The sequence below is a fragment of the Acartia tonsa genome, chromosome 6, assembly GCF_053477335.1.
Source record: "Acartia tonsa isolate MP-2025a chromosome 6, ASM5347733v1, whole genome shotgun sequence".
Classification (NCBI taxonomy): Eukaryota; Metazoa; Arthropoda; class Copepoda; order Calanoida; family Acartiidae; genus Acartia; species Acartia tonsa.
In genome coordinates, this window is record NC_137265.1 from 43,666,419 (window position 1) to 43,693,464 (window position 27,046).

The 27,046-nt window shown below is 31.1% G+C and overlaps 1 protein-coding gene across 1 annotated transcript; it reads right to left on the reverse strand.

The window, feature by feature from the left end:
• Positions 1 to 5,166: 5,166 nt before the first annotated feature.
• LOC145322751 (gamma-aminobutyric acid receptor subunit alpha-6-like) lies at positions 5,167 to 26,724 on the reverse strand. Its single transcript, XM_080164999.1, has 22 exons — positions 26,609 to 26,724; positions 25,739 to 25,847; positions 25,283 to 25,313; positions 23,075 to 23,150; positions 21,312 to 21,437; positions 21,030 to 21,110; positions 20,126 to 20,203; positions 18,671 to 18,701; positions 17,941 to 18,017; positions 17,094 to 17,169; positions 15,750 to 15,818; positions 15,340 to 15,429; positions 14,847 to 14,962; positions 14,298 to 14,355; positions 13,291 to 13,346; positions 12,334 to 12,356; positions 11,744 to 11,794; positions 8,938 to 8,996; positions 8,299 to 8,389; positions 8,079 to 8,130; positions 7,567 to 7,616; positions 5,167 to 5,603 (listed from the first exon to the last, which is right to left on the reverse strand). The coding sequence occupies exons 1-22, from the start codon at positions 26,713 to 26,715 to the stop codon at positions 5,503 to 5,505; spliced, it is 1,608 nt and encodes a 535-aa protein (XP_080021125.1). The 5' UTR covers positions 26,716 to 26,724; the 3' UTR covers positions 5,167 to 5,502.
• Between the last annotated feature and the right edge of the window lie 322 nt (positions 26,725 to 27,046).

Consider the following 27,046-nt stretch of genomic DNA (forward strand, 5'->3'; position numbering starts at 1 on the left):
TCTGTAAAAAAAAAGTAAAACAATTTCAGTCCGTCTGTCCTGATGAAGCTTAAAATCTCACTAACTGCTGCACTGATTGTGCTCTACTTCTCATATACATATACGTTCTGTGTTGTTTTTTTTTGGGTTCTAACCCCCCCCTCCCCCCCCTCCTTCCGCCCAAATAAAATTTGTCATTTAGCTAGAAACGTCTTTCGGCATTTATTGAAAAAAATTCAATAACTCTTAGTGGAAAAAAACACACTAAAAACGTAGCCGCCAAATTCTCGTACATTCGCAGACAAGCCACATTCAAAATTTACGACTGTTTATATTCCAGAATAGCTTACTTTATGTTACACTACTCTGTAGTTGGAAAATATATGTATGGTATATAAAATATAACAAGGATGACAACATCCATAAAAGCGAAGCACTGAAACGGTAGGACAAACGGACATTAACACTTGTATAGTGTTAGAACTTAATTATCATAATATAAATTTATAAGAGTCAAAGCAAAATTGTAAGTAAATTTGTTGTAAAAATGCTTGATACAGGATAATTTTTATGGACATACTTACATTTTTAGGGCTTGATTGTAGAGTTGCTTCGCTTATTACATTATACTTTGTTGTCCTAGGAATCAATATACCAAAAATCAGATCAATCCGATGATTTGATCACATAAAAATTTGTTGTTAAAAAAGTAAAAAAATCAACATGTTTAAAATGGACGTACGGACATTTTGGTAATGATTATAGAGTTGCTATGCATTCTAAATCGTACCTAACTACTAAAGGAATCACCATGCAAAATTTGAAATCGATAGGACAATTCTAACATGCCTAAATTAACGGAAAAAGCTATCCGTTACGGACGGACGGACGTACGGACGGACGGACGTACGGACGGACCGACCCTAATTATAGAAAAGCTTCGCTTTTAAAAATCACGAAATCTGTCAATTTCAGATTTTCAATCATTTGCAGGGTTATTTTTAAAACAGTTATATGTACAATTCAGAAAGTTTAGCACCTCTGGAATCATTTAAAAAAGTCCACATTAAACATTTTTTAATCCGCTTTTAGGAATAGGTCATTTTTGTTACTTAAAAATTTTATATTTTTTGTCTTTTTGACTTAAAAGGGACATTTGATGCATAAAAAAGCTTCCCTTACTTAAGAACAAAAATGTTTATGGAATAATTGGTATGGACGAAACACAATGACTTATTTAAAATGTAGGTTAAAATTATTTGTGGAAAATCTTGATAGTATTTTTTTAAACGTGCTATATACTGTTACTTTTTATCACTAAAGTAAGATTATTTCCTGAATTGACGAAGCTTTGTTTAGAAATAAGTTTCAGATAAAAAAATCCACTTGCTGTGATTTGATAAATATATCTCGAAACGTTTGGTTTCAGAAAAAAAACTTGTTATTGCAAATAAAATTATCTTTATATTAATTAAATTAGATGAGATATCAGAAAATTTACAATTACATAGATTGGTCTTAAATTTATAAATTAGAATCAATGACCAAGAACCATAATTTCTTGAGGAACTTATAAATTCCCCCAAACTTTCTAAAAAAAACACTCAACATCCCATAGATCAGCATTTGTTATTGCTCTTCCTTTGTCTGAAAGTTCTAAATGTCACGGAGGAAGGGAACATTATGCTGGTTAATACAAGAGTGTTCAACGTTTTATGAAAAAGTTTTTTATACGTTGTCTCAACAACTTTGGGGACATTTTATTAAATTTTGATTGGTTGATTCATTAAGTTAATAGTCCAAACGTTTCAACCAAAATTGGTATCTACAGAAGGGGTATATTTGTGTATAATCATTGGGGATGTACATTAATTTATCGGCAATTGTTTTTATCCCTATAGATACCTGCCTGGATGTGACTGTTGATGAACAGTGCCAAAACCTCTACTATAGATATTAATGAGGTGCGCCTAATTTATCAGCAGTAGGATCCATTTTAACGTCTTATCATATCTGGGATTGAAAGGGATTAATTGTTGCTTAAAAATAGTTATGATACTGTAAAATTTCCCTGTTTTAGTGGTATTAGATAACAAACATAATCACCTCCAACTTCTACAGTACATAGGATTACTATTTACTTAATCTATAATTTTAAGTTAAAGGTACAACGTTGATTTATTTTCTTATTTCATATAAAAAAATGTATCATTTAACATTTTTTTCTTTCAACTGTATAACATTGGTTCAAGAAATAATTTAGTAAATGTTAAGTAAAAATAGAAATATAAAAGGCCGATTTGGGGAATAGTTTTTTATATAAAAATTTGTACTTGAAATTTCTCTGACAAAAATGTTTCAACCAATTAGTAGTGATCTACTCTTTAATCTGTTTGCATTAATTCCTCCATTACTTCTAAAATACTTCAACATATTCTCCTCGTAGCATTTATGATTGTCTAAGCATTTTTGTGTTTCTAAACCAGCTTATACTAACAGCAAAATTAATTCGAAAAAAAAACACGAAACCTATGCATTATTTTCTGGTATCGTTGGGGGGACAACACGTAGTAGAATTTTATCTGCCCCCAAAATATCATTTTAGATTTATTTCGCTTGTTAAGTTGTTGTTATCCTGTTTCTAAACACTCATCCTTTAAATCACTTACCTGAGGCGCTTCCATCTCTTATGCCTGCACATAATTTAATTTATTTAAAGTGCCCCCGAGGCCTCTATGGGCGCACCCGCCTTCTTTAATATGCCGATAACAAATACTGCCACGATATTTAGGGACATAATTGTCTTTTTTTAAAAATATTTTTAATTTTGTCTGCAAAAACAAGTCACATTTTTTGGCAGAAGAAAATATTTTTGTGTCAAAGAAAACAAGTATAAATTATTCCATGAATTTATAATGAATTTCATGAAATTATAATTTTCTCTCCTTTGTTGACTTGTAAGAAATAAGAATGGTCATCAACAAAAGTTTTCACGGTTTGTACAGTGTCTCCTCTGCCTGTGTTGCATCTTTTTAGATAGGAGTTGTATTAGCTCGTGTTTAGTTTTAAATACCAGCAGCATTCGTGCAAATGCTAGCGTGCCTGCTTGCTGGTGGGGAAGTGTTGGATCAACCAAGTTAAAATGTTTCCTACTGCCGCTATGTGTGACGAGTAACACTATTAGTGAGAGTGGGGGGGGGGGGGGGAATGCTTAAATGGTCATTAAACAGGCTTTACTTATTACCATTAACAGTTAGGTTTTCCAGAAAAAGGTTGCGGTAACTGACATATTATCGCCATAACGATATTTTATCGACAAAAATATTAAAGGAATCTATTTGAAAATTTGAATAGCGTAAAAAGACACTGTGCTAAAACATTATAATAAAAAATGCATGAAAACAAACAACTATACTTTTATAACTAATAAGACTACAAGACAAGGATGGAGCAATCAAAAGAATTGACTAATGGGTTGGATATTTTTACAAACTATGTGCTAAAAGTAAAATTCTCACCCAAGGATAATATATCATGTATACATCAGAATAGATAAGTACAAAAATTGTAAACTCGACTTTATTTTCGCGGATTTATTACGATGTTCAACAGGTCTCCCAGTAGATTTTTCTAGATAATCAGGAAATTAAATTATCTTCTGGCAAAGAAAGAAAAATATATTTTTTTTATAAACAACATTTTTGTACTAAGCGCATTGATGTTAGTAATATATGTTTTGGTGTAGCAGTCCGTCAGTCATGGATGTTTCCTTAGAACGAAGGGAAATTTAATTTTTATACCCTTATATACAAAAATTTTGAATTAGGACCAAAAACACCAAAGATATGGGGGTAAATGTGAAAATATAGAAAAAACCTGCTAAGAGGCAGTCCGACCGCCATAGATGTTTTATAATTAATTTTGCTCCATAATGATGGAAATTTTGACAAGAAGTTTCAGCCTTCTATCTTAAATAGAAGCCGAGAAAATTGTGTCTAAAATACATTTGGAATTATAGAGCAGCTTCACTACTTATATGGGAGAGTATTCGCTAGTCTCTTGAAGGGAAAGCACTAAATTGACATATTATTGATATCTTGATATTGGTATGTTAACTTTTTAATTTGTCTCAGGAATCTTCACCATAGAATAAGGAGGAATAGAAGTGAAATCCCTAAATATTTCTGGGAAATTTGAAGGAATCTTTGACTTGCGCAGTAAAGACAATAATGCTAAATTACAAATCACACTGACTAGTTGGACAAAATTAAAAAGGTTTAATTTGTATCAAAATCTTATATACACTGCACTGTTAATTATTCGTTTTAAACCTTTAAAATTTAGTTTTCTCCTTTGTTAGGTAAGATTTGTCTTTGAATAAATTGCTAGTAGGTACACTTTAACCCTTTATATATTGGTGTCATACTAAAAAAACCACCACTAAAACACACCTCATATGGAAGTTATTCCAACATTAGATGCTTGGTAGTTTTAGACAAAGATGAAAAGTTACTTTCAATGTACACCTTGTTTTGATAAGTATGATTGACCATGTTTATAATTTTTATGGGTCAGCTAAATGGGTACAACCCCTCCCCCCCCCCCCCCCTACCTCAAATTCATGTATGGATGTAGTTCCTAGTATGTATAATCAGCTGTTTGAAAACAGCATAGGAGCGAAACCTATGCTGGGACCAATAATTTTGGTACATTTTTGAAAAGTAATTTGCTTACTTTAATTAAAATTTTTAAGGCTTTGCACATAAAATTCGATTTTGATCCATTGTGAATAGGGAAGAGAAAGCTCGAGGCTTGGCTACAAGGCTTTTAGTAAATTATTGCAAAAGGAATTTATTTTGAATATTTTTTCAGAATAATTACATAAATCATGTGATTTACTAACAGCCTTATAGCCGTTTTGGTCTTTCAAATGTTCCAATTTTAATTCAGGTTAGCCAGGCAGAATCTTCTACCTGGATTCTATTCTATACTTTATCTTCTTTGATCTTCACAAGAAATTTCAACTGATTATCTTTTATAAAAGCTGCGAAAATTTTGTATACCTATAGCCGAACAGACGGAATTAAGTAAATTATACTGTAGCTTAGATACAAAAAGAAATATTTAATTATTCAAAATTTATTGATTTTTTATTTATACAATTTTAATTTTTTTAGATAAACTTTGCTTTTGTGCAATTAGAAAAAGGTAAAACGGCAATCGAAGAATAGCTTTAAATACTGGCCAATAATTCTACGAGTAATTGGTTAATAATCAAGGATTTACAGAATAAGACAATAAATGATAATTTAATTTAGATCCCAAATGATTATAGTCAAAATTCTATTGTAAAATTATAAGTGGAAATGTTTGGACACTTCTAGTTTGACCTAACTCAAATGATTTTGAATAGGTACCCAAAGTTAAAGTAGACTAATAAAACTTTTGGTACCCATATAATCCAATGTACCCTCAATACCTGTTAGTAAGAGAGAAAAATATACATGTCTAACAATTCCAAAGTTAAAAAATATAAATGTAAGACGACCAATATATTAATTGAATGCAGATAAAAACCAGGGGGAACAGTTTTCTAGCCCACTCATCAATACTGTAGATAACATCTAAAATATAAATATATAGTTATTCACTGATTTCATAGTAAATACATGTAAATTTAGGACTTCTCAAAGGGGGTGTTTTCAATACCCCCCCCCCCAGGGGCGTCCAAGCTTTTTATTTTTTGGGGGGGGGGGTAAAATTTTTTTTAAGTGGGGGGTAATTAGTTGGGGGGGGGGGGGTAATCGCCCCATTACCCCCCCCCCCCTTGGACGTCTATGCCCCCCCATGTTTTCTAGCCCATTCATCAATACTGTAGATTACATCTAAAATATTCACTGATTTCATAGTAAATACATGCAAGGACATCCAAGAAGGGGGGGGGATGTTTACTTCATCCCAAAAAAGTTAATAGGGGATGTTTAACTCACCCCAAAAAAGTTTTGGGGTGCCGTAAACACCACTTTTTGGAAATATTTTTGTACTCCCTTCCCCCCTTGACGCACTCTCATACGCTTAATATCCACTGGATTAGAACCAGTTCTCGTCCAAACTTAAAAATCACGTTTAGCATCGTATTTCAGACAATTTTTACGAATATTAAAATAAAAAAAAACATAAAATTAATACGAGTTTTGATATTCTGCCAAATTTTAGTCAGTTGCAACTAATTGTTCTTAACTTATACCAAAATCATAATATTTAATTTCAAAATATTTGATAAATTAAAAAATTCTTTCATAAATATTGATTCAATTTTCCTAAAATTGTTAAATATGTTTAATTTTCACAAATTAAAGATGGAAAATTTAAAAACTTTAACATTTGGGAACATATTATGTATGTGTCGTAATTCTTTGAATTTTTTATTGGTAGGTATTCTAATCAATTTTTGGAAAGGAAATTAATTTATTTATCATAATTTTAGGCGGATAAAATCAACCTATCGATTTAAACCCTTGCGTAAAGAATACAATATTGAATTCGATTGCGAAGCTTTTCTATAATTAGGGTCGGTCCGTCCGTCCGTCCGAGATAGATAGCTTTTATTCGTTAATTTAGGCATGTTAGAATTGTCCTATCGATTTCAAACTTTGCATGATGATTCCTGTAGTAGTTAGGTACGATTTAGAAAGCGTAGCAACTCTATAATCATTACCAGAATGTCCGTATGTCCATTTTAAACATGTTGATTTTTCTACTTTTTTAACAAAAAAATTTTATGTGATCTAATTATCCGTTTGATCTGACTTTTGGTATATTGATTCCTGGGACAACAAAGAACAATAGTATAAGCAAAGCAACTCTATAATCAAGTCCTAAAAATGTAAGTATGTCCAAAACATTATCCTGTATCAAGCAGTTTTTCAACAAATTTACTTACAATTTTGATTCGACTCTTTCGATACTTTTATATTCTGATTATTCAGTTCAGACACTAGACAAGTGTTAATGTCCGTTTGTCCTACCGTTTCAGTGCTTCGCTTTTATGGATGTTGTCATCCTTGTTGATTTTTACAAGCAAGTCCTTCCATTCCTTTTAAACATTTTATTTGATATCAAATCAAACATGGTATATCCTCCTAATTCATATTAAAGTGATCATTCCTGTTATAACAGGGATTTATTTAATGATTTTTATTTCATTGTACATAGAAAATTGTCTTTAATTCTATACGATACATGATTTTTCAGTATGGTTAATAACCGGTTCTACATAAACCAGCGGATTCGTAATACTGGAAGAAAGTATTCCAGTATTACGAATCCGCTGGTTCGTCCAGTATGGCTTCGAAACCGATTTATATCCTCTGGATTAGAACCGGTTCTCAGCCATACTGAAAAAGCATGCATAGCATCGTATTACAGACAGTTTTCACAAATGTAAAAAATCATAAATTCAATACAAGCTTTTTTAGCCAGGGACTTTGGCCCCTCGGAGCTCAAAATACTGGTTTTAATCTTATAATTTTCATTTTAATTTCCGCGGAAAGCTGTCTATAATACGATGGGATAAATAACTATCACCTAGTGTGTTAGTGTAGATGTACATATTCACAATATCTGGAGAATATTTCCTAAAAAATTATGTTTAATAAATATTCCATTATAAATCCATGAATAAATTGTTAAAAAATATTTTTCTTTTTAAACCTTCATTACATTTATTAAGAATAAAAAAGTCATAATGCGTAGAAAAAATTAAAAAGTTAGCTCACCCCCCACCCCCAGGGGGGTAAGGCATAAATAAAAAAAACTACTTTAAAAGTTTACAATTTATAAAGGGGGGGGGGGGAGTCTATGCTCGATGCATAATTTTAGGAAAAGAATATAAATCATTAATAAACATTAATTAAACAGACTGAGCATTATAGAAACACTAGATTTGCCAACAAAACTAGTTTAGATATTAATATTTGTGGAAAATTGTCTGTAATACGCTTCTATACATGAGTTTATGATTTTACAGTATGGCTTAAAACCAGTTCTAATCCAGCGGATATTGATCGGTTTCGAAGCCATACTGGAAAATAATATACCTAAAAATCCTCTGAAGAACTGAGTCAGCTGTTTGGTCAATACACTCCATCACCTTTGTAAGCAGCTCTTTATAGTGCCTATAAAAATGACGTCATACAATACAAATGACAAATAATAGGCTAATACACAGACAAAATTACCAATGGCAGGCCAGTATACATTTTGATTGACCAATGGTAGGCCAGAGTGAAGTCATTTGTCAGGCACTATAAAAAGCTTCCTTTGTAAGATATTCAGAATACATTGTGATCTTCTCTGTTTCGTCCTCTACATCTTCAAAATCTTCGTCCTCGGTTGAAACACAGGCGTCCTCATCAATAACAATAGTTATATTATACGTGGATATTGTGACAGGGGAAATTTTGTCGTCATTTTAGGTTGCTACAATTCTTATTTATTGGTCAGTTCGTTCCTCCAGTAGGAGGAGAGTGATGGAATATATGGGGTCGATGTAGGGTATACCTATATAAGCCATCTGAAAGGAACACCATTTCATATATTAGAGTAGGCTAAAATATGGTGCAATATCCAAGTAATTACATGTATATATTTAAATAACAGATAAGTATAAAACTATACATAAAAAGCAAAGCTCAATTTATAATATAAAGATATTTAAAATCTCAGTTAGTGTTCAGTTTTCCCCCTAAACTCCTTACCTCTTGGTCACAAAAGACGTTAAGTGTAATAGCTTTATTCTAAGTGCTTTTAACCAAGGAAATCGACCCTCTGCTTTTAAAATAGACAATTTTCCCGGGAGGGTTTAGTTATTTCCCCCTAAGTTAATTAAAAGACTTTCCTGGTCATTTACAGAGCTTCACGGACACAGTCATATCTTGTGACTTTTAATTTTGATACCTGTGTAGAAACAGTGGACACACATTCAGATTTGGCCACTGGAGCCAGACAATCCAATTCTAAAGAAAAATTATAGGATTAAATTCAGTTTTATTGGCCCTTAAAGGCCAATGGCCTGGCCTAACCAAACAAGGGTTTATTATCTGATTTTATTTTTCGTTAGATTATCTGTAATATGACATGATATAGAATAGCCATAGTAAATATATAGTAAACAAGGATGACAACATCCATAAGTAGCGAAGCACAAAAAATCGTCGATGGGAATATACAGGTAGATCTAAAAGGTTTTTACTAAAATCAAGAATAGATTTATTGGATAAAATAAACATGAAACCTTGTTTTATTTTGCATGATGACGATTGTCAAAGTAAATTATATTAAAGATGCTCATAACAATGGGAAAAATTATTTTGATACTGAAATACCATAAAAGTTTGAAAATTGCATCAAAATAAATAAAGATATGGGGAAATATGTAAAACATATAAAAATAGCCAAAAACCTGATAAAAGGCAGTCTGGCCGTCATGGCTGTTTTATTGAAACGACAAAAAATTTAATTTTTAAATCCTTAACTTAAAAAATTTGGAAAATCAGACCATATACACTGAAGATATGGAAAAAAGTGTTAAATATATAAAAATAGCCTAAAACCTGCCAAAAAGGCAGTCTGGCCGTCATGGTTATTTTGTTTAAAAGACGGGAAATTTAATTTTGATATCTATAACTGAAAAATTTTGAAAATCGGACTATAAACACTGAAGATATGGAGAAAAATGTTAAATATATAAAAAAACAGCCTAAAACCTGCTAAAAAGGCAGTCTGGCCGTCATGATTGTTTTCTTTAAAAGACGGGAAATATAATTTTGATATCTATAACTGAAAAAATTTTGAAAATCGGACCATAAACACTGAAATTATGGAGAAAAATGTGAAAAATATAAAAATAGCCTAAAACCTGCTAAAAAGGCAGTCTGGCCTTCATGGTTGTTCCTTTAAACGACGGGAAATTTAATTTTGATATCTGTAACTGAAAAAATTTTGAAAATCGGACCATAAACACTGAAGATATGGAGAAAAATGTGAAAAATATAAAAATAGCCTAAAACCTGCTAAAAATCGGTCCGAACGCCAATGATGTTTTATAGTCAATTGTGCTCCTTAATGATGGGAATGTTGTCAAAAAATTTCAGCATTCTATCTTTTATAGGAGCTGAGTAAATCCCATTTCCCCCATAGCGTTACGGACGGACTGACTGACGGACGGACGGACTGACTGACGGACGGACAAAGTGAATTATAGAGTAGCTTCGCTACTAAAAATCTTCTATTCGAAGCAATCTTATAACTTTAGTTAATTCTCATGTTTAAGTTAGCATCTTTTAATTGACCTATCATTAAATATTACCTTGGCTCTTGACTGATTAGACAATGGACAATAAATTGATGTATAAACAAATTATCCAATGAGAGAGAAAGATAATAAAACTTTGGGTACCATAATAATTTACAGTTCTGTGTCCTCACCCTCCCCTGATTAATATTAAACTTCTTTGAAATATTTTCAAGCAAAAATCTTTTGATATATTCATAATCATATTAATGTTAAATCGAAAAATATTTTTATATTCTTCCATTTAAATTTTTTTCACCCTCCAAATAACTTAAAATAAAATTCTATATAAATATAACCAAAACTAAAATTATATTTTTTTTGTATTTTCTTATTTTACAAAATTTCTGTCGAATCTTTGAATAACACAGGTCCGAACTCAATTTATTTTTCCCGCTATTTTCCTATTCAACTTCGTAGGAATTAATTTAATTTACCAAAATTGTTTTCTTTAAACATATACGGTTTACAAGAAATTAATATTTTGATACATGATAATTTAAAAGAAGAGAAATATCAGATCATTTTATACAGGGATCTTAAGGGATAAGACAATGGATGATAAATGGATAACTAACCTTAATTATTAAAATAAAATACCCCTTGTGTTGATTACAATTATTGGTTGAAATGTTTGGATACTTCTAGTTTGGAATCAATTAATCAAAATTTGAGTAGTGTTTAAAAGCGAAGCTTTTCAATAATTAGGGTCGGTCCGTCCGTCCATAACGGATAGCTTTTTTATTTAATTTAGGCATGTTAGAATTGTCCTATTGATTTCAAACTTTGCATGGTGATTCCTTTAGTAGTTAGGTACGATTTAGAAAGCGTAGCAACTCTATAATCATTACCAGAATGTCCGTACGTCCATTTTAAACATGTCGATTTTTTTACTTTTTTAACAACAAATTTTCATGTGATCTAATGATCCGATTGATCTGATTTTTGGTATATTAATTCCTGGGACAACAAAGTATAATGTTATAAGCGAAGCAACTCTATAATCAAGTCCTAAAAATGTAAGTATGTCCATAAACATTATCCTGTATCCAGCAGTTTTTCAACAAATTTACTTTCAATTTTGGTTCGACTCTTATACATTTATATTCTGATTATTCAGTTCTGACACTATACAAAAATGTTAATGCTCGTTTGTCCTACCGTTTCAGTGCTTCGCTTTTATGGATGTTGTCATCCTTGTTGAAGCAAAGAATAAGATAACATTATTAATGTTATAAAACTTTGGGTACCAGTGTTATTTACAGCCTAATGTCCTCTTCATTCCTTACTGGTAACCAAAATGTTTAAAAATCTTATTTGATTGGTTGCCACAAACCTTAAGTGTCCAAACTTTTCCACCATTAATATTAGACAATATAAGGGGTTATTTTGTCCAACACTTTCAAATACCTGGGCTCTGTATTTTCATATTACCTTCTTCACAGCAAACCAAGTCAATATCTGCAAAGTAAATAATATCCAAAATTTCAAATGAAAAAGCATGAACAATTATACTTTGTTTAACCCTATTCCGGGAGGGGTGGGTGGTGGGTGGGGGATTTAATATATCTCCCTAAATATATTTTACAGTGTGAAAGATATAATTTAAAATCTGACTTTTCAAATGGCACAAATTTTCAACTTTTCGTGAAAATTATTTTTGGATCTATCAACATTGGCAGTTATAGACAGAAGCCATCCAAATTCCAGGTAAATATTTTTAAAAATTCTAGTAGTAACTACATAGAATTAATATTATAATAGTTATTTATCGCATCGTATTATAGACATCTTTCCGCGGTTATTTTAATGAAAAATAATAGATTAAAAGTAAACCTGAAAACTGGAATTGATTTATTTTAACTTTTATACAGATTATTCAATTGAATTAAGTAACAAGATGTGTGTCTGTATGTTTATATGTCCGCTAAGTATGAACTTGTAAGCTGTGGGACCTATTTCTTCTGATTTCAAGATATTTTTTTTGTATATTTTCTTACCATGTTTCACTTGGTCCTCATAACTAATAAAAAAACAGCTAAAATTTTAAATTATTGAAGTTAAAATATTTGAAAAGAAATATGTAATTTTAATAAAGACAAAAATAATTGTATCCATAAGCAGCGCAGCAAAATACGTTTCTACAAAGCATCTAGAAAAGTCAAAAATTTTTTTTAGCATTTCCTTCAAATTACCAGTCGAGCATAGTACTAAGTAAATAGGAGAGGTTACTTTTTGTGTGTTTGTTCTTTACTTTAGGTCAGGATGGGTTAGGGTACAGGACAGTGGCCACCCAGAGGGGTTAGATTACACGTAGAAAAAACTATCCTTCCATTTTTATAATTTATGCTAAAAAAATTAATCTTAAAGAATAAAATTTCAAGAATGTAAATCTGTTAAAAACTATTAAGAGACTTCTACGTCTGATAGATGGGACAAACGAACAGACAGACGTACCTAAGAAAAGAAGCTGTACTTCTCAAAACATCCAGACAACTTAAAATATTTTATCATAACCTTGAATCGCGAATATGATTTAAAACCTTTCTTGTCTATAAATATACAAAATTTATTTCAAATATTTGATAAAACTATTTTTGGATTCCATAAATTCAAACTTCATACTACTAAAAATTGAAAATATTTAAAAAATGAAATCGAATTTAATTTTTGCAAAATGTCTTCTATTTCTAAAATGATTTTGTTTACATCGGATGAAAATTTAGAAAATTATATTTTTATTGTATTTTATATTTGTTCAATAAAGAAATTTTTACAAGTTTAAAAAAAAATCAAGCTTTCTATAATTAGGGTTTTAGTCCGTTCTTCTGGAACGTTTAACTCTTTGATTCCTATAACAGATTTAAGATTTAAGAAACGTAGCAACTCTATAATCGTAACCAGAATGTCCTTGAGTCCGTTTAAAACATGTTGATTTTTATTTTTTATCTGTTTTCCTGCAATATGTTAGAATATTTTGATTTTCCAATTCAGGTTCGTCTTTCTCTACATTCTAAAAAACAGAAAAAAATAAGGCTACATCCAAAAAAATTTAAATTTGAAATGGTAGGATAAACGAACATAAACAAGTGTAGATCGAGTGTCAGAACTAAAGAAGCAGAAAATAAAAAATATAAGTTAAACTAAATATTAACCCTTACAGATCGGGCCCCAATTCCCACCTTAATAGATGGGGGGGGGGGGGATGTAATTTAGCCCCCCCCCCCTCTATCTCGGCACTGTTACAGATAGAGACGTAAAATTTTTTTCTGGTGGTTCATATGTATTTTTAGAGAAAATTACTTAACATTTTTATCTGTTTCTTATCACAATAAAAGACTAGATAAAAAATTTGGCTGGTCTAGAGCTGTTTTGAAATTCGGCAGCTTACAAACGGCAAAATTACAGGTAGGAATAGAAAAATTATAGGTTTCTAGCTGTAATAGAAACCACGATATTCATGATATATGTCTATAGTAAAAGATGGACAAAAAATAGGCCATAAAATCGGTCAGGGAGCGGTCAAACGGTCAATCGGTCATAAAACTACTTCTCTCAGATGTTCATTGATATCTAAGTATTCACCAAAAAAAAAAGTTTAGGCCTCTACCTTATACACAACAGTCATAATGTAGAAATTAAGATTTACTTAGAATTTTTTTTTAATTTTGGTGCTATCTAACCGCCTTTGACCGGACACCACGACCGACACAGACCAGATATCCTTATAAAATCAACTCTTGCCGACGTATAATTACTAAACTTAAAAAGTCATGAAGTCACAGCTCTCTATCTTACCTACAAAAAAAATGACATTGAAAAAACTAGAGGGGGGGGGGTGAATTAGCCTCCCCCCCCCTGATTTGTAAGGGTTAAGTAAATTTGTTGCTAAACTGCTTGAAAATAGGATGCTGTTTAAGGACATTTTAAAAACTTGATTATAGAGAAATAAAATTGATCAAACCTCTGTTTCTGCCTTTTCTAATTTTTCTTTCTTCTGCAATTGCTCATCTTCCCAAATCCTATGACATGTTACAATGGATTTATTACTACTTGGATTTTACACCAGATTTTCATGTACTCTAATAAAGTAAAACTTGTAGTGGGCTCAAATATCGCTCCCCCTCCACCCCTTTTACACCCTCCACTCCCATCCGACTGGATTAACGAACGGACCAACAAATAACAGGGGAAATTGCAACCTAAGTTTACGACAATTTTCCCCTGTCATAATATCCACCTATATTCTGCATCCATTCGTGTTACATTTAAAAGCACAAAGCGAGTTCAATAAAGCTTATCATCCTTTACTATATTCTTATTTCTCTAAAATGTTCTCTTCTTGCAGGAAAGAAGACATTGGATTGTAAATGATACTGGTACCCAAAATTATTGAATAAAATTATGTTTTTACTTTTAATAAATCTTGATTTAAATCACTGTCCATTCCCCGTATTTTTATAAGGTTTTGTTTAGGTAGACAGTATTGTATACCCATGCAACTAAAGCTTACCTGAACCGCTTAATAAAAGTATCTATAAAGTTGATACAGGCAAACTCCACTAGAGCAAAGAAAACAGAGGCAAAGCACAGGATAATATAAATATCCAAGGCTGTGGAATACCCAACCTAATTAAAGTAAAAATATGATATTAGGACAATTGTGTACATAAGTAACACAGCAACAACAAGATAAAATAAAACTCTACCAATTAAGTTATTTATTTTAATAGTTAAGTTATTTAATTTTGATATTTTTACATAGGTGGTAAATTGAAAGTCCTAAAAAAGAAATAGATACATCTATTCTTACTTTGTAGAGATTGGTAAAAACAGAAAAGATATAATTAATCAATACTCCTCTCTTTCCTAAGTCTATAGTGTTTCAGAAGTGAATAATATAAAGTTTTAAGTTTATAGATATCTCAGGTCGGTTTTATACCATTTAACTGACCTCTCCAGTACTCCCTTAGAGGCTAGTGGTGAAGCACTTTTTATACTCATACCTTAGGTTTAGATTTGCCACCAAAGCCCAGGTTAACAACAGAGAGCACTGTTGTGGCGCCCAGCGCTGTTCTGGCAGGTACCTCTCCACCCTGGAATAGGTTAAGTTAGTATGAGTTGTAGTACCCAGCGCTGTTCTGGCAGGTACCTCTCCACCCTAGATTAGTAAACATCTTTTTACCTCGATTTTTTTGGAAATAATTTTTTTTACTCAATAAAATATTTACCCCCAATCTCAGAAACCTACATAAAAACTTTGTTTTGCGCTTCTCACCAAGATTTTATAGCCTTACATAAAAAAAATTAGCCACCCTTTTTAACTTTTTTACCCCCAAAAATATAAAAGCTTGGATGTCTTTGTTTAGTACTGTAAATATTAATATAAATAAATTAAAAATAAAATCTACTTGACCTTTTCCGTTTTGACGAGCCAGAAAGATACCCAAGAACAAAACACAATCAAAGTCAGCGGAGTGTAAATCTTAAAAAACATAATTTCATATTGATAATGATTCTCACAACTAAAATTTGGTACCGAAGGATTTCGCTAACTGCTGCACCGATATTGATATGCTTTATAGTGAAAAATCTAGTGTGGTTCAGGTAAGATTTACATTTATTTCAGGGAAGGGTTTCTTCACCTCAAGAGAAATCACCCCTGGGAAAAAATACCCCCCAAAAACATTAATTTTGAAACTAAAAATGTGGAGGGTCGACCTTTTCCCTCCTTTCCTCAATTGCCCCTCTATGCCTCTAGGGGCATAGTCACAAATATATAAAAATTAATTATAGTTTATTTCTATGATAATATTTTTAGATTATAAAACTATTTTGATTTTCTGTACAATGTATTTAGATTTTTAAAAGTGAATCTTTTCTTCATTGAGGGCTTGTCCGTCCGTAACATAAAGCTTTTATAGTTAAATTGAATATGAAATGTTTTATCCATTTCAAACTTGATATGATAATTCCTGAAACAATTAGGTACATTTAAGAAAGTTTGATAACACTTAATTTTTTTGGAAGAATGATTTCTTGGGAGTAAAGGTACAATGTTAAATAATTTTGGGTTGAATTTATACTAAATTATGCATATTAAATTTTTTGATAAGCTTCACTTTTATGATTGTTGTCATCCTTGTTAAGTTCTAGAAACTACGCCTTTTATTAGAAATAAACAATTAAAAAAATAAAAAAATATTTTAAAACAATAGATATTTGTTCTTTTGTCTTAATAATTTTTTTTATAAAATCTTTTTTATTATGACCCAAATTTATAATGGTTATGTTTCTCTATAACTAAAATTGTCTGTCTGTAAGTCTAATAATGATAAAGAAACATCCAACAGAAAACCAATCCTTTATTTGAACACATTTCCCAAAAGACTTGTAACTTAATTGAATGGGCCGCAGCTCGGCAGCTACAAAAATAAAATATTTACTAGCGTTGCGGTTGCATCAGGCAGTCCTATTTTAGACAATCTGCAGACAGCCGCCTGCAAGTAAGCACTTTGCAGTCAAAATGCTTTTGAAAAATAAACAGCAGTAATAGACGTCAAACTGGCTGCCAAATCTTCATACATAGCGAAGTCGTCATTTTTTACAATCAACAGCTTAAAATCAAATTTGTTGCAGCTCCATCAAAACTTAGTACTATAACACTTAAACGCGAAATTCTTTACTCTATGAAAATGATTCAATGAAGAATTAATTTAAAAAAATTCTATGGAAAATTACATCCTAGTTTTGTTTTTACCTGTAAAAGAAAAAATCCAGTTTGTCGTTCAAAATAGAAGTCAATGGCCACTGTCGAGTCATTTCTTAATCCATATCTTAACAGGGACAAACATTGTAATATACAGCGTAACAATAACAAAATAACCAGGGATCTAAAGGGATAAGACAATGGTCGATAAATTTGTGTACATCCCAAATGTTAATACACAAAATTCCCATTATGTAGATTAAAATTAGTGGTTGTAACGTTTGAACACTTAACTTAATGCGCCAACCAATCAAAATTCATTCACACAAGTCCCCAAAGTTGATTAAATTTATTAGTTAGATTAAATTTTCTTTAATTATAAATTTGATTGAGTTTTCTCTTCACGGGAAGCTTAACATAGGTCATGGTATGGTTTAATTTAATTTTATATCTTTCCCTTGGGATGGTTTTAAGCTATTTTTCTGTTTCCTTTTTACCTCTTTGAATCCCCATATGCAAGAGGCGCAGTTTTCTGAAGCTTAAGATCTTATAAATTTATGGTCTTGTCTGTTGATACTTACAGAGAAGCTTTATAAATTTATTGGAATGGTTTAAAGCTATTTATTACCCACCTTTCTCTGGCCCCTTCATGCCAGAGGCGAAGTAGCTAGTAATATTACATTTAAAATAAATTTATTCTGTTTTAAGGAAAAGTTTAAATTCTCTGAAGCTATATAAAATGCATAAAAATGCATCAGCCATGTAACGTCAAAAAATGATGGATGAGAGGAGAAGTGGGAAAGAAAACCTCTAAAAACAGGATGGATAATCCCTTATTTTTATGACGTTACATGGCTGATTTTTGAGACACTTTGTGAAGCTTCAATTCTTTTAATACCTTGTTCTAAGTCCAGAGTGTCCAATATTCTTAGAAATAGACCAATGTGCCAGGTGAAATTGAGCTAGTGAAACGTCCTAATTAATTAAAACAGCATTTAGATAATCTTATCTGAGCATTGAGTTGTTCAGTATCAATCTCTTTCATATAGTTGATATAAATGTACCTCATATGATTCTGTCCATGACACTCTAACGTCAGGTCTAACAACCAAGGATAACCCAGGCATTTTCCCCACTATTAATATCACGCACCTGACATAGCAGCAGGAGGAACATATAAATATTTTTAGTTATGACGCGGTGTTGAGCTGAGATTTGAACCCATTACCTCCCCGACGACGAGCGTATGCTGTGTATTTAGCCAGAGTCGCAGATTTTAAAAGAAGTAGCGAAACGACAAACAAAAGGAAAAAAGGGGAAAAGATAAAGGAAGAATACATGCAAAGGATGGAATGCAGAAAAAAGTAGAAAAGAGAGAGAGAGAGAGAGAGAGAGAGAGGGCAGGGATTTAAGGGGATAAAACAATAGCCGATAAATTTATGTGCATACCCAATGATACACAAAATTACTCCTTCAGTAGATAATAATTAGTGGTTTAAACGTTTGGACTCTCATATAAATGAACCTATCCAAATTCAATCAAGGTCCCCAAGGTTGTTAGGTTGTTAGGAAACCAAAGCTTTATAAAATATGCAAAGCATCTTCTAAAAAACAAACAATCTATTTACCTTATCAATTGATAAAGGATCTTTCTGCCATCTAAACAATAAAAATAGACAGACAGATAAAAGATAAATAGATAGATAGATAGAGTATGACTAATAGTCTTGAATAATTACTTTGATTCCTCCCCACTTCCCTTCCTCTTTAAATTGCCCCTAGAGGCCTTTAATGAAGAATAAGGAAAGACAAAGAAATAATTTGATAATAATGAATTAATTATGAATATTGAATTATACACATCCCACATAACAAGAACAATTATAATAAGTAGTTTTATTCTAGTATTTTTATTCTTTTCTCTTTTCCCCTTTACTGAGTGTACACGTGTATAAGATCAATGGATATATTAAATTATTGGATGTTCTCTAAAAAAGTGAAACTCTCAGCGGTACCCCCCATCCACCCCCTTTTACCCTATATCCTGCCATCCCACTGAATTAAAGAATTCACCAATAAATGAGTTTCATGTTAGCAACCTAATTTTACGTAAAGTTTTCCCCTGTAATTATATCAACGTTAATTTTATATCCATTATATGGTCTCCCCCCCCCCAAATGAGTAAAAAAAAATAAGTATCGCGTCATCCTAACGTCACGAGCATTACCAAACAACCAAAATACATTCAGACATACACGTAAGACTTGTTAAGTAGTTTGTCTACTAAAAAATGAAGATAAAAGTTAAAGTTAATAATAAAAGTTTATCATTTTTGATAGACAACTGTCTTAAAAGTTAGACAGCAGGAGCTATTTTCATAATTAATAAATCGGTGCTTTCCCTAAAAGTATATGGTGAGCACAGAAAACCCCCTCTTATTTTGAAACTCCTGAAGGGTGGCTGTAACCCTACAGGGCCTATAACTGTGGTTTCCCAAACCTACCTGGCTACCCTTTGGCCATTAAAACCTACCCTAACCTAAAGTAAAACATTTCCACATGAAGTTCTAACCCCCTTGTTTTTAATTTGAATTTTAAAATAAGAAGGGGGGTGTGAGAACCCCCCCCCCCTCCCCAGAAATTGTCAATGAAAAACGAATGAAAGTCAGATAGTCATATTATATGTAATACCATAACACAGTTTTATAGAATAGAGGAGCTGCCCTAATATAAAAATGTATACTATTTTGTCTCATAGTTAGATTTTTTTTATCAAAATAACAACATCTATGACACACATACAATGGAATGACGCTATCCTGTTCTACTCGTCAGACCGTCCGTCTGGTTTTTCCTCTAAATAACTTGCCAACTGCTAAACCGATTCGGTAGATTATAATAAAATTATTGGAATAACTTGACCACTGCTAGTTTGAATCAACCAATCAAATTTATTAAAAGTAAACAAAGCCTTCTAGATAAGGAATAAGAGAGTGTGCTTTAACAACTTTTATTACCAGGATAATTTATAGCTCATTGTTGTCCCTTCCTTATTAATGAATATAAGATAAAAATAAAGCTTACTTGTAATGCAATTCTTCAGCTGAATAACTAAAGGAACCAATCTCTAGTCTGCACGTTTGGGAGTCAAGCGGAAATTTTCTACAACAAAATTCGAGTTAAACTTAATTTGCTTGTGACAAAATATGAGTTTAACCAATTGAGCTAACATCTAGGCGCTAAGCGGAATGACAAATGAGACATCTCAAATCTGTAAAAGTTTACACAACAATTTTCTTCTTTTTTTAGCAACATTTTCTGCCTTTATAGTTCTACAAAATTCTTTATTTTTACCTATCTTTTAATATGTAAATTAAATTAATATGATTTATGTCATTTAGACTGATGAGGGTGCAATGTCCACCGAAATATATTTCAATAAATAGCTGGGAAGTATCAAAGACTTTTTCACTTAGTGAATTTATCATTTACACAACAAATTTAGCTAAATCTATAGAAACATAATTCAACCTAACCTAACCAAATAATAGCTATTATTTAAAATGGCTGAATTTCATAAATGAAACAGTATATATAAATATTTATTTATAGAAATTCCATAATACCTCTCTTCGGACGTTTTTGCTACTATAATTTAAAATTAAAATGCTTAATTTAAATTTTTTCTATAGATTTTTACTTCAATTAAGTATTTATGAAAATTTAATTATTATTTTCTCTTGTAAAGCTATTATCTATAATCATCAGTTATTAGCGAGCACTATTTTAAAAATCGATTTAAAACATAAATATTTTTTTTATTTTAACTAGTTACAATAAAAAGAAGCTAACTGTAATGGTTTCATTTGGAAGGACGATTCTACTAATGATTTTTTTATTGATGAAATTAATATAGCTAATTTGACAACCGCTCAAATAGCTCCGATACTAATTAGTTATAGAGTAGCTGCGCTGTTAAAAAAGTTACCTAAGGTTCATAGGACAAGCAGCCCAAATTGTCAACCGCTGAGAATAGCTAACCTTCCCATCTGGAGTTATACGAACAAACCTACAAAACAAAGTAACTAGCTGCTAAACTCCAAGTATTATATAGGTCCTCTAAAGTCAATGGCTGAAACAGTAAAGTTCATCACCAAAGATGATACAAATATTACCCCTTCTGTAGATTACAATTACAAGGTTGAAACGTTTGTACACACAACTTAATGAACCAACCTATAAAAAAATAAGAAAAGTCCCTGAATTATACCTGTTTGGAACGGTAATCTTATGTAGGAAGGATTGTTTTCCATTGAGAAAGAATGTGTCAGGTTTCCAGATTTTTGCCAGGAAAGCCCAGTTCAGTGCCAGCTCAAGGAGGCCGCTGGTATTGTACCTAGAATTGAGATAACCTAGAGACGTACTGTCTAAATCAGCCAATAAGAGAAAACTAAAGGGACATTCAAGATATCTCATTGGTTGAAACATTTATAGATCTTGTAACGAAATGGCATAATTTTTTATTTCCACCATTATGAGTCAGCTATAAATTGTCGCATATTTTATAAAAAAGCTTTTCTTGGGTAATTTAATTCTTGTAACAATTTCTTCCATCGTATAAAGTGAAGCATTTGAAAAAAATTAAATTAGTTAGTTAAGAATAGTTAAATTTCTTAGAATAAAGTTAGCTTACTAAAAATTATATAGTCGAAAAATTTCATCGCAAATAATGTTGCCTGTGTTCATTCACTTCCACACACTTTTACATCCGCAAAGTGTTTTAAAGCAAATAATTAAAAGGGACTGTATAACTTTTAGATTGAAGTTAACGAGATAGGAAGTTTGTACTGTTTTGATAAACTTTGATTCTGATTTTATGATAACACATGTGCAGATAAAAATATTGAATACATACAAAGGGTACTATGCATTAACAAGGACAAGGGATGTTTAGCACCTCCTTGTAGTGAATATAAACATTTTTTTGCATTTATTTTCAGCAAACGGCATTATAACACTAAACCAGAAAAAAATTAGATTTTCGCAATTTTTTTTATGAGAAATTGTTTTAAAAACTTGTATTTTTGTGATATAAGTTGTAAATCTTTTACTCAAACATTTTAATTATAAATTTAACTCACATGAGAATACTCCTGTTATAGGTGTTGTAAACCAATCTACCTTGGTGTTAATTCAAACATACATGAAAAATAGTTAATGCAATTTTGAGATTTTTAAATCTTCCACCTTGAAGTCAACAAAATGTTTGATAAAATTTCGACAAAAATGGGCATTTTTCACTTTTCTTCATTTTAAGATGGTAAAACATAGTTTTTTCGTTAAAAAAGCAAGAATTATTAGTGAACTAGAGTATTCTGAAAGGAAATACTTAGTTTCATTGCTGGAAGGTACTAAAAACCACTTGCATTCGTAGGTGCATAATAAAACTGTATATATGCTAGAGTAGAAACAAATTTAATCTTGTACCAAACCACGAATGTAATAACCCAAAGAGTATGTCATACATTAGTCTATTATCAAAACAGTTTTGGATAAAGTATTAATCCAAAGAGTTTAACATACCTTAGTCTATTATGAAACCAGTATTGTCAGAAGTAATAATCCAAAGAGTATATCATACCTAAGCCTATTATCAAACCAGTATTGTCTGAAGTAATAATCCAAAGAGTATAACATACCTTAGTCTATTATCAAACCAGTATTGTCTGAAGTATTAATTCAAAGAGTATAGATCATACCTAAATCTATTATCAAACCAGTATTGTCTAAAGTATTAATCCAAAGAGTATAACATACCTTAGTCTATTATCAAACCAATATTGAAGTGATAATCCAAAGAGTATAGCATACCTTAGTCTATTATCAAACCAGTATTGTCTAAAGTAATGATCCAAAGGGTATAGCATACCTTAGTCTATTATCAAACCAGTATTGTCTAAAGTAATAATCCAAAGAGTATAACATACCTTAATCTATAATCAAACCAGTATTAATCCAAAGAGTATAACCTACCTTAGTCTATTATCAAACCAGTATTGTCTAAAGTAACAATCCAAAGAAAATATTTCTCTATTTTCATCCACAGGACCTTTAAACATTCAAAATTAATAATTTTCACCCAAACAATATTTTTTTAAGATTATACTACACAAATCTAATTTGAATAAATAAAAATAAACGTAGGGGGATGGGGGTTTCGATTAATAGTTTATAAAAGTATTTTAGGTTATATTGAGTTAGGGCCCTTTGCAGGGATTAGGATCAGATATGGGTAATAAGATATATAAGTTTTCTGGAATTCTATGGTTAGGGGGAGATTTGAAATCTGCATCAAATTTTAAGGATTTTTTTTATAAAATTCGATTTTTGTATAATTCTTTATGTAAAAGCGGAAATGCATTTTAAGTTAATTAATTTTGACCAATAGGATAGGTGGATTTTAAACTACCTGCGCTCTTATTGGTTGAATGATGTACGCCATCCAATCAGAGCGCAGATTTTTTAAATCCACCAATCACAGATGCCAAAATTAATTAACTAAAATTGCATTTCCGCTTTTAGATAAAGAATTATAGAAAAAACTAATTTTATAAAAAATCCTCAAAATTTGATGCAGATTTCAAATCTCCCCCTAACTTTAAAATTCCGGAAAACTTATATATCTTAATGGGTAATCTTTATTTTTTGCTGCAAAATCGAAATGCAGGTATAAAGTGTATTTTTAAAGATAATGATATCCAAAGTTACAATAGTAAGTGTTATTTACAGACATAAAGAGGGAGGCTAAGAATTATAGAACACCTAGAAATCTATGTACCTTTTCACACAACAACTAATCCTATCCCTCATATATCCAATCTAGTTCTTGAAATTAGGAATTTAATGTAGAAAATATTATTTAAATAATATTATTTAAATGAAGTGACGTCGTAAATTTTGTCATTGTTCTTTTCATAAATTTTATAACAATAAGAATGTACAAAATATTCTCGAAGGTCCTTGACAAATACACGCCTAAAATAACATCAAAATACAAGGACGTCCAAGCTTTTTTTAGTAGGATTGAAAGGTTTGAAAGAGGGTAATCTAATGTATTTTTAAAAATTTTAGAGGGGTAAAATAAGGGGTTACAAAGTTTGAGAAAGTAAACACCCCTTTTTACCCCCTAGAATGTCAGAATTATGTCTTGCCTATGAGAAAATCAAACCCGATTCTATGCAAAAATCCTTTAAATTTCTGCCATTCAATTTTGAGGAGGAATGGGCCATTGCTTATACCTGTATTCTTATCAACAGTATAGCTATTTGTTAGAGAATATTTGAATCAAATTTTGTATGAAAGGGAAAATTATTTGAATGGAAACTCTTAAAGTATCTGAAGCTTGTTACTTAAAAATGTTTAAAAGTAAAGTTTTTCTGTAATAAGGGTTGGTCTGTCCGTCTATTCGTAACGGATAGCTCTTATCGTTAATTAAAGTATCTTATAATTGTCCAAACTCGGCTGGGAACTCCTGTAGTGGTTAAGTACGATTTAGAAATCTATAATATCTATAATCTATAACAGTCCGTACGTCCATTTAAAACTTGTAGACTTTAAACTTTTTGGACAAAATTTTTTTTATGTTATATAATTATCCTATTAATCTGATTTTTGGAATAATGATTCCTATCACAACAAGGTACAATATTCGAAGTAACTCTATAATACTCTACAAATGTTTATGTTTGTTTGTTCACTGTTTCATAGCTTCGCTTTGTGGATGTTGTCCATAAATATTATAGAACTTTTCTATAAATATATTCCTAAAATAAACTCTGTATATCTGTATGAATGGAAATAGGATATACGTAGAATTATTGACGGGAAAATTTGTCGTCAATTTAGCTTGCTATTATGGACCTCATTTATAGGAGGGGATGCAATGGGATGGGGTAAACGGGGTGAAATATATTAGCCAGCTGCGAGTATCACTTTATCAGAGTAAATTAAATTCTGGTGCAACATACAACATATCGATTTCTGTATGTCTTTTTGTTTGTGCAAAATGATCTCGCTAATTACCTGACTAAAAATCTGGTGGATGATTGTTTTAGATCTGGGCAGGTTTTTATTTATTTTGTGCAATAATGATATTTTAAATTTTTTTAGATTTCGGTAGTCTGAAATTGCTGCGCTAATTTTGAACATTTTGAATTAATTTTAAAATAGAAGAAAACTTACCCATCGATCGGATTGCTAAATTAACAAAAACCTATAATTAGAACAATATCTTAAAATACATTATTTAACACAGTATTTCCTCTAACATCTTAGTAGAGGGGGGGGGGGGGGTATGTTATGGTTCATAAACAGGCATCACTAAAACTGCATGAACATGACTTCTAACAAAAAAAAGGCTTTTCTGTATATAGAAAATTGAATATCTTATAGGTGGCAATAGAAGTGCTAGAAAAAGTTTGCAAAATTAAATTGTTAGTATTGCATCGAAAATGGATAATAACCAATTCTAAACCGTACTGAAAACTATGTTTAACATCGTAATACAGACAATTTTCCACGAGAAATAAAATAAAAATCATAAGACAAAAACTATAAGATAATCCATCGGCACCTAGAGGCAACAAAATATCTGCGGAAAGCTGTCTATAAATTCTTGTAACATTAAAATTTACTAACCTCATCAGGGTTGCCACCAAATGAGGGTCTGACCCGTTTATTATATCCAGATTCAGTGAGCAGGTAGTCCAAGGTTCTAGAGGTTTCATGTTGCAGTGCTTTGCCAGATCTTAATGATAATTTCTAGATTCTTTTAGTTAGATAGGAGATACTCCAAGCTTCTAGAGGTTTCATGCTGCAGAGCTTTTCTGATCTTAATAATAATATCTAGATAATTTAGTTTAGATGGGAGATACTCCAAGGTTCTAGAGGTTTCATGTTGCAGTGCTTTTCCAGATCTTAATATCAATATCTAGATAATTTGATTTAGATATGAGATACTCCAAGGTTCTAGAGGTCTCATGTTGCAATGCCTTTCCAGATCTTAAGAATAATATCTGGATAGCTTAGTTTAGATGGAAAAAACTCCAAAGTTCTAGAGGTCTCATTTTGCAGTGCTTTTCCAGATCTTAATAATAATATCTAGATAATTTAGTTTAGATGGGAGATACTCCAAGGTTCTAGAGGTCTCATGTTGCAGTGCTTTTCCAGATCTTAAGAATAATATCTAGATGTTTTTTAGAAGTTTCTCAAAGAATTTTAAAATGGCATACACATTACACACATACATCCAGTTACTTATTTTCTAATTATTAAACCTTACAAAATACATACATATATACGTAATATCAATTTTGGAAATCTTTAAAGAAAATCACAAAACCTATCATAACAATGAATTAATTGACTAGAAAATTAAAAATATTTTGCTATTTTGGGGAATAGTTCCTCAACCCTCCGAAGTTTAGGGTTGACTTCGCCCGCTCCCTTTAGGGACTCTAGGGGTGTTCCATATCTGCTAATAGACAATAAGACCACTAGAATACTTACTTGTAAAATGAACGTTTTTCTCTATAACCAAAATCTTGTTCAGTGTCATTGTTTTGAAATGCAGTGGCGGTGAGACAAAATTGAATTAAAATTAGTAATCTTCTCATTTTTATCTAAACAAGGATAAAAAACATCCATTAAAATATCGAAAAACAACAATAGCTCTTGTAGAGGGTCAGAACTTAATTGATTTCTAAGTCTAAACGAAATTGTACATAGATTTGTTTTATCTTGTTGTCCTAAGAATCATAATTCCAATTTCTAAAGATCAGATGAATAGGATAATCATGTCATGCAAAAAATGTTGTCAAATATTTAAAAATCAGCATGTCTTAAATGGACATACAGACTTTCTTGTAATGATTATAGAGTTGCAACGCTTTCTAAATTGTACCTAACTGTTACATAAATCATAATGAAAAGTTTGAAATCGATAGG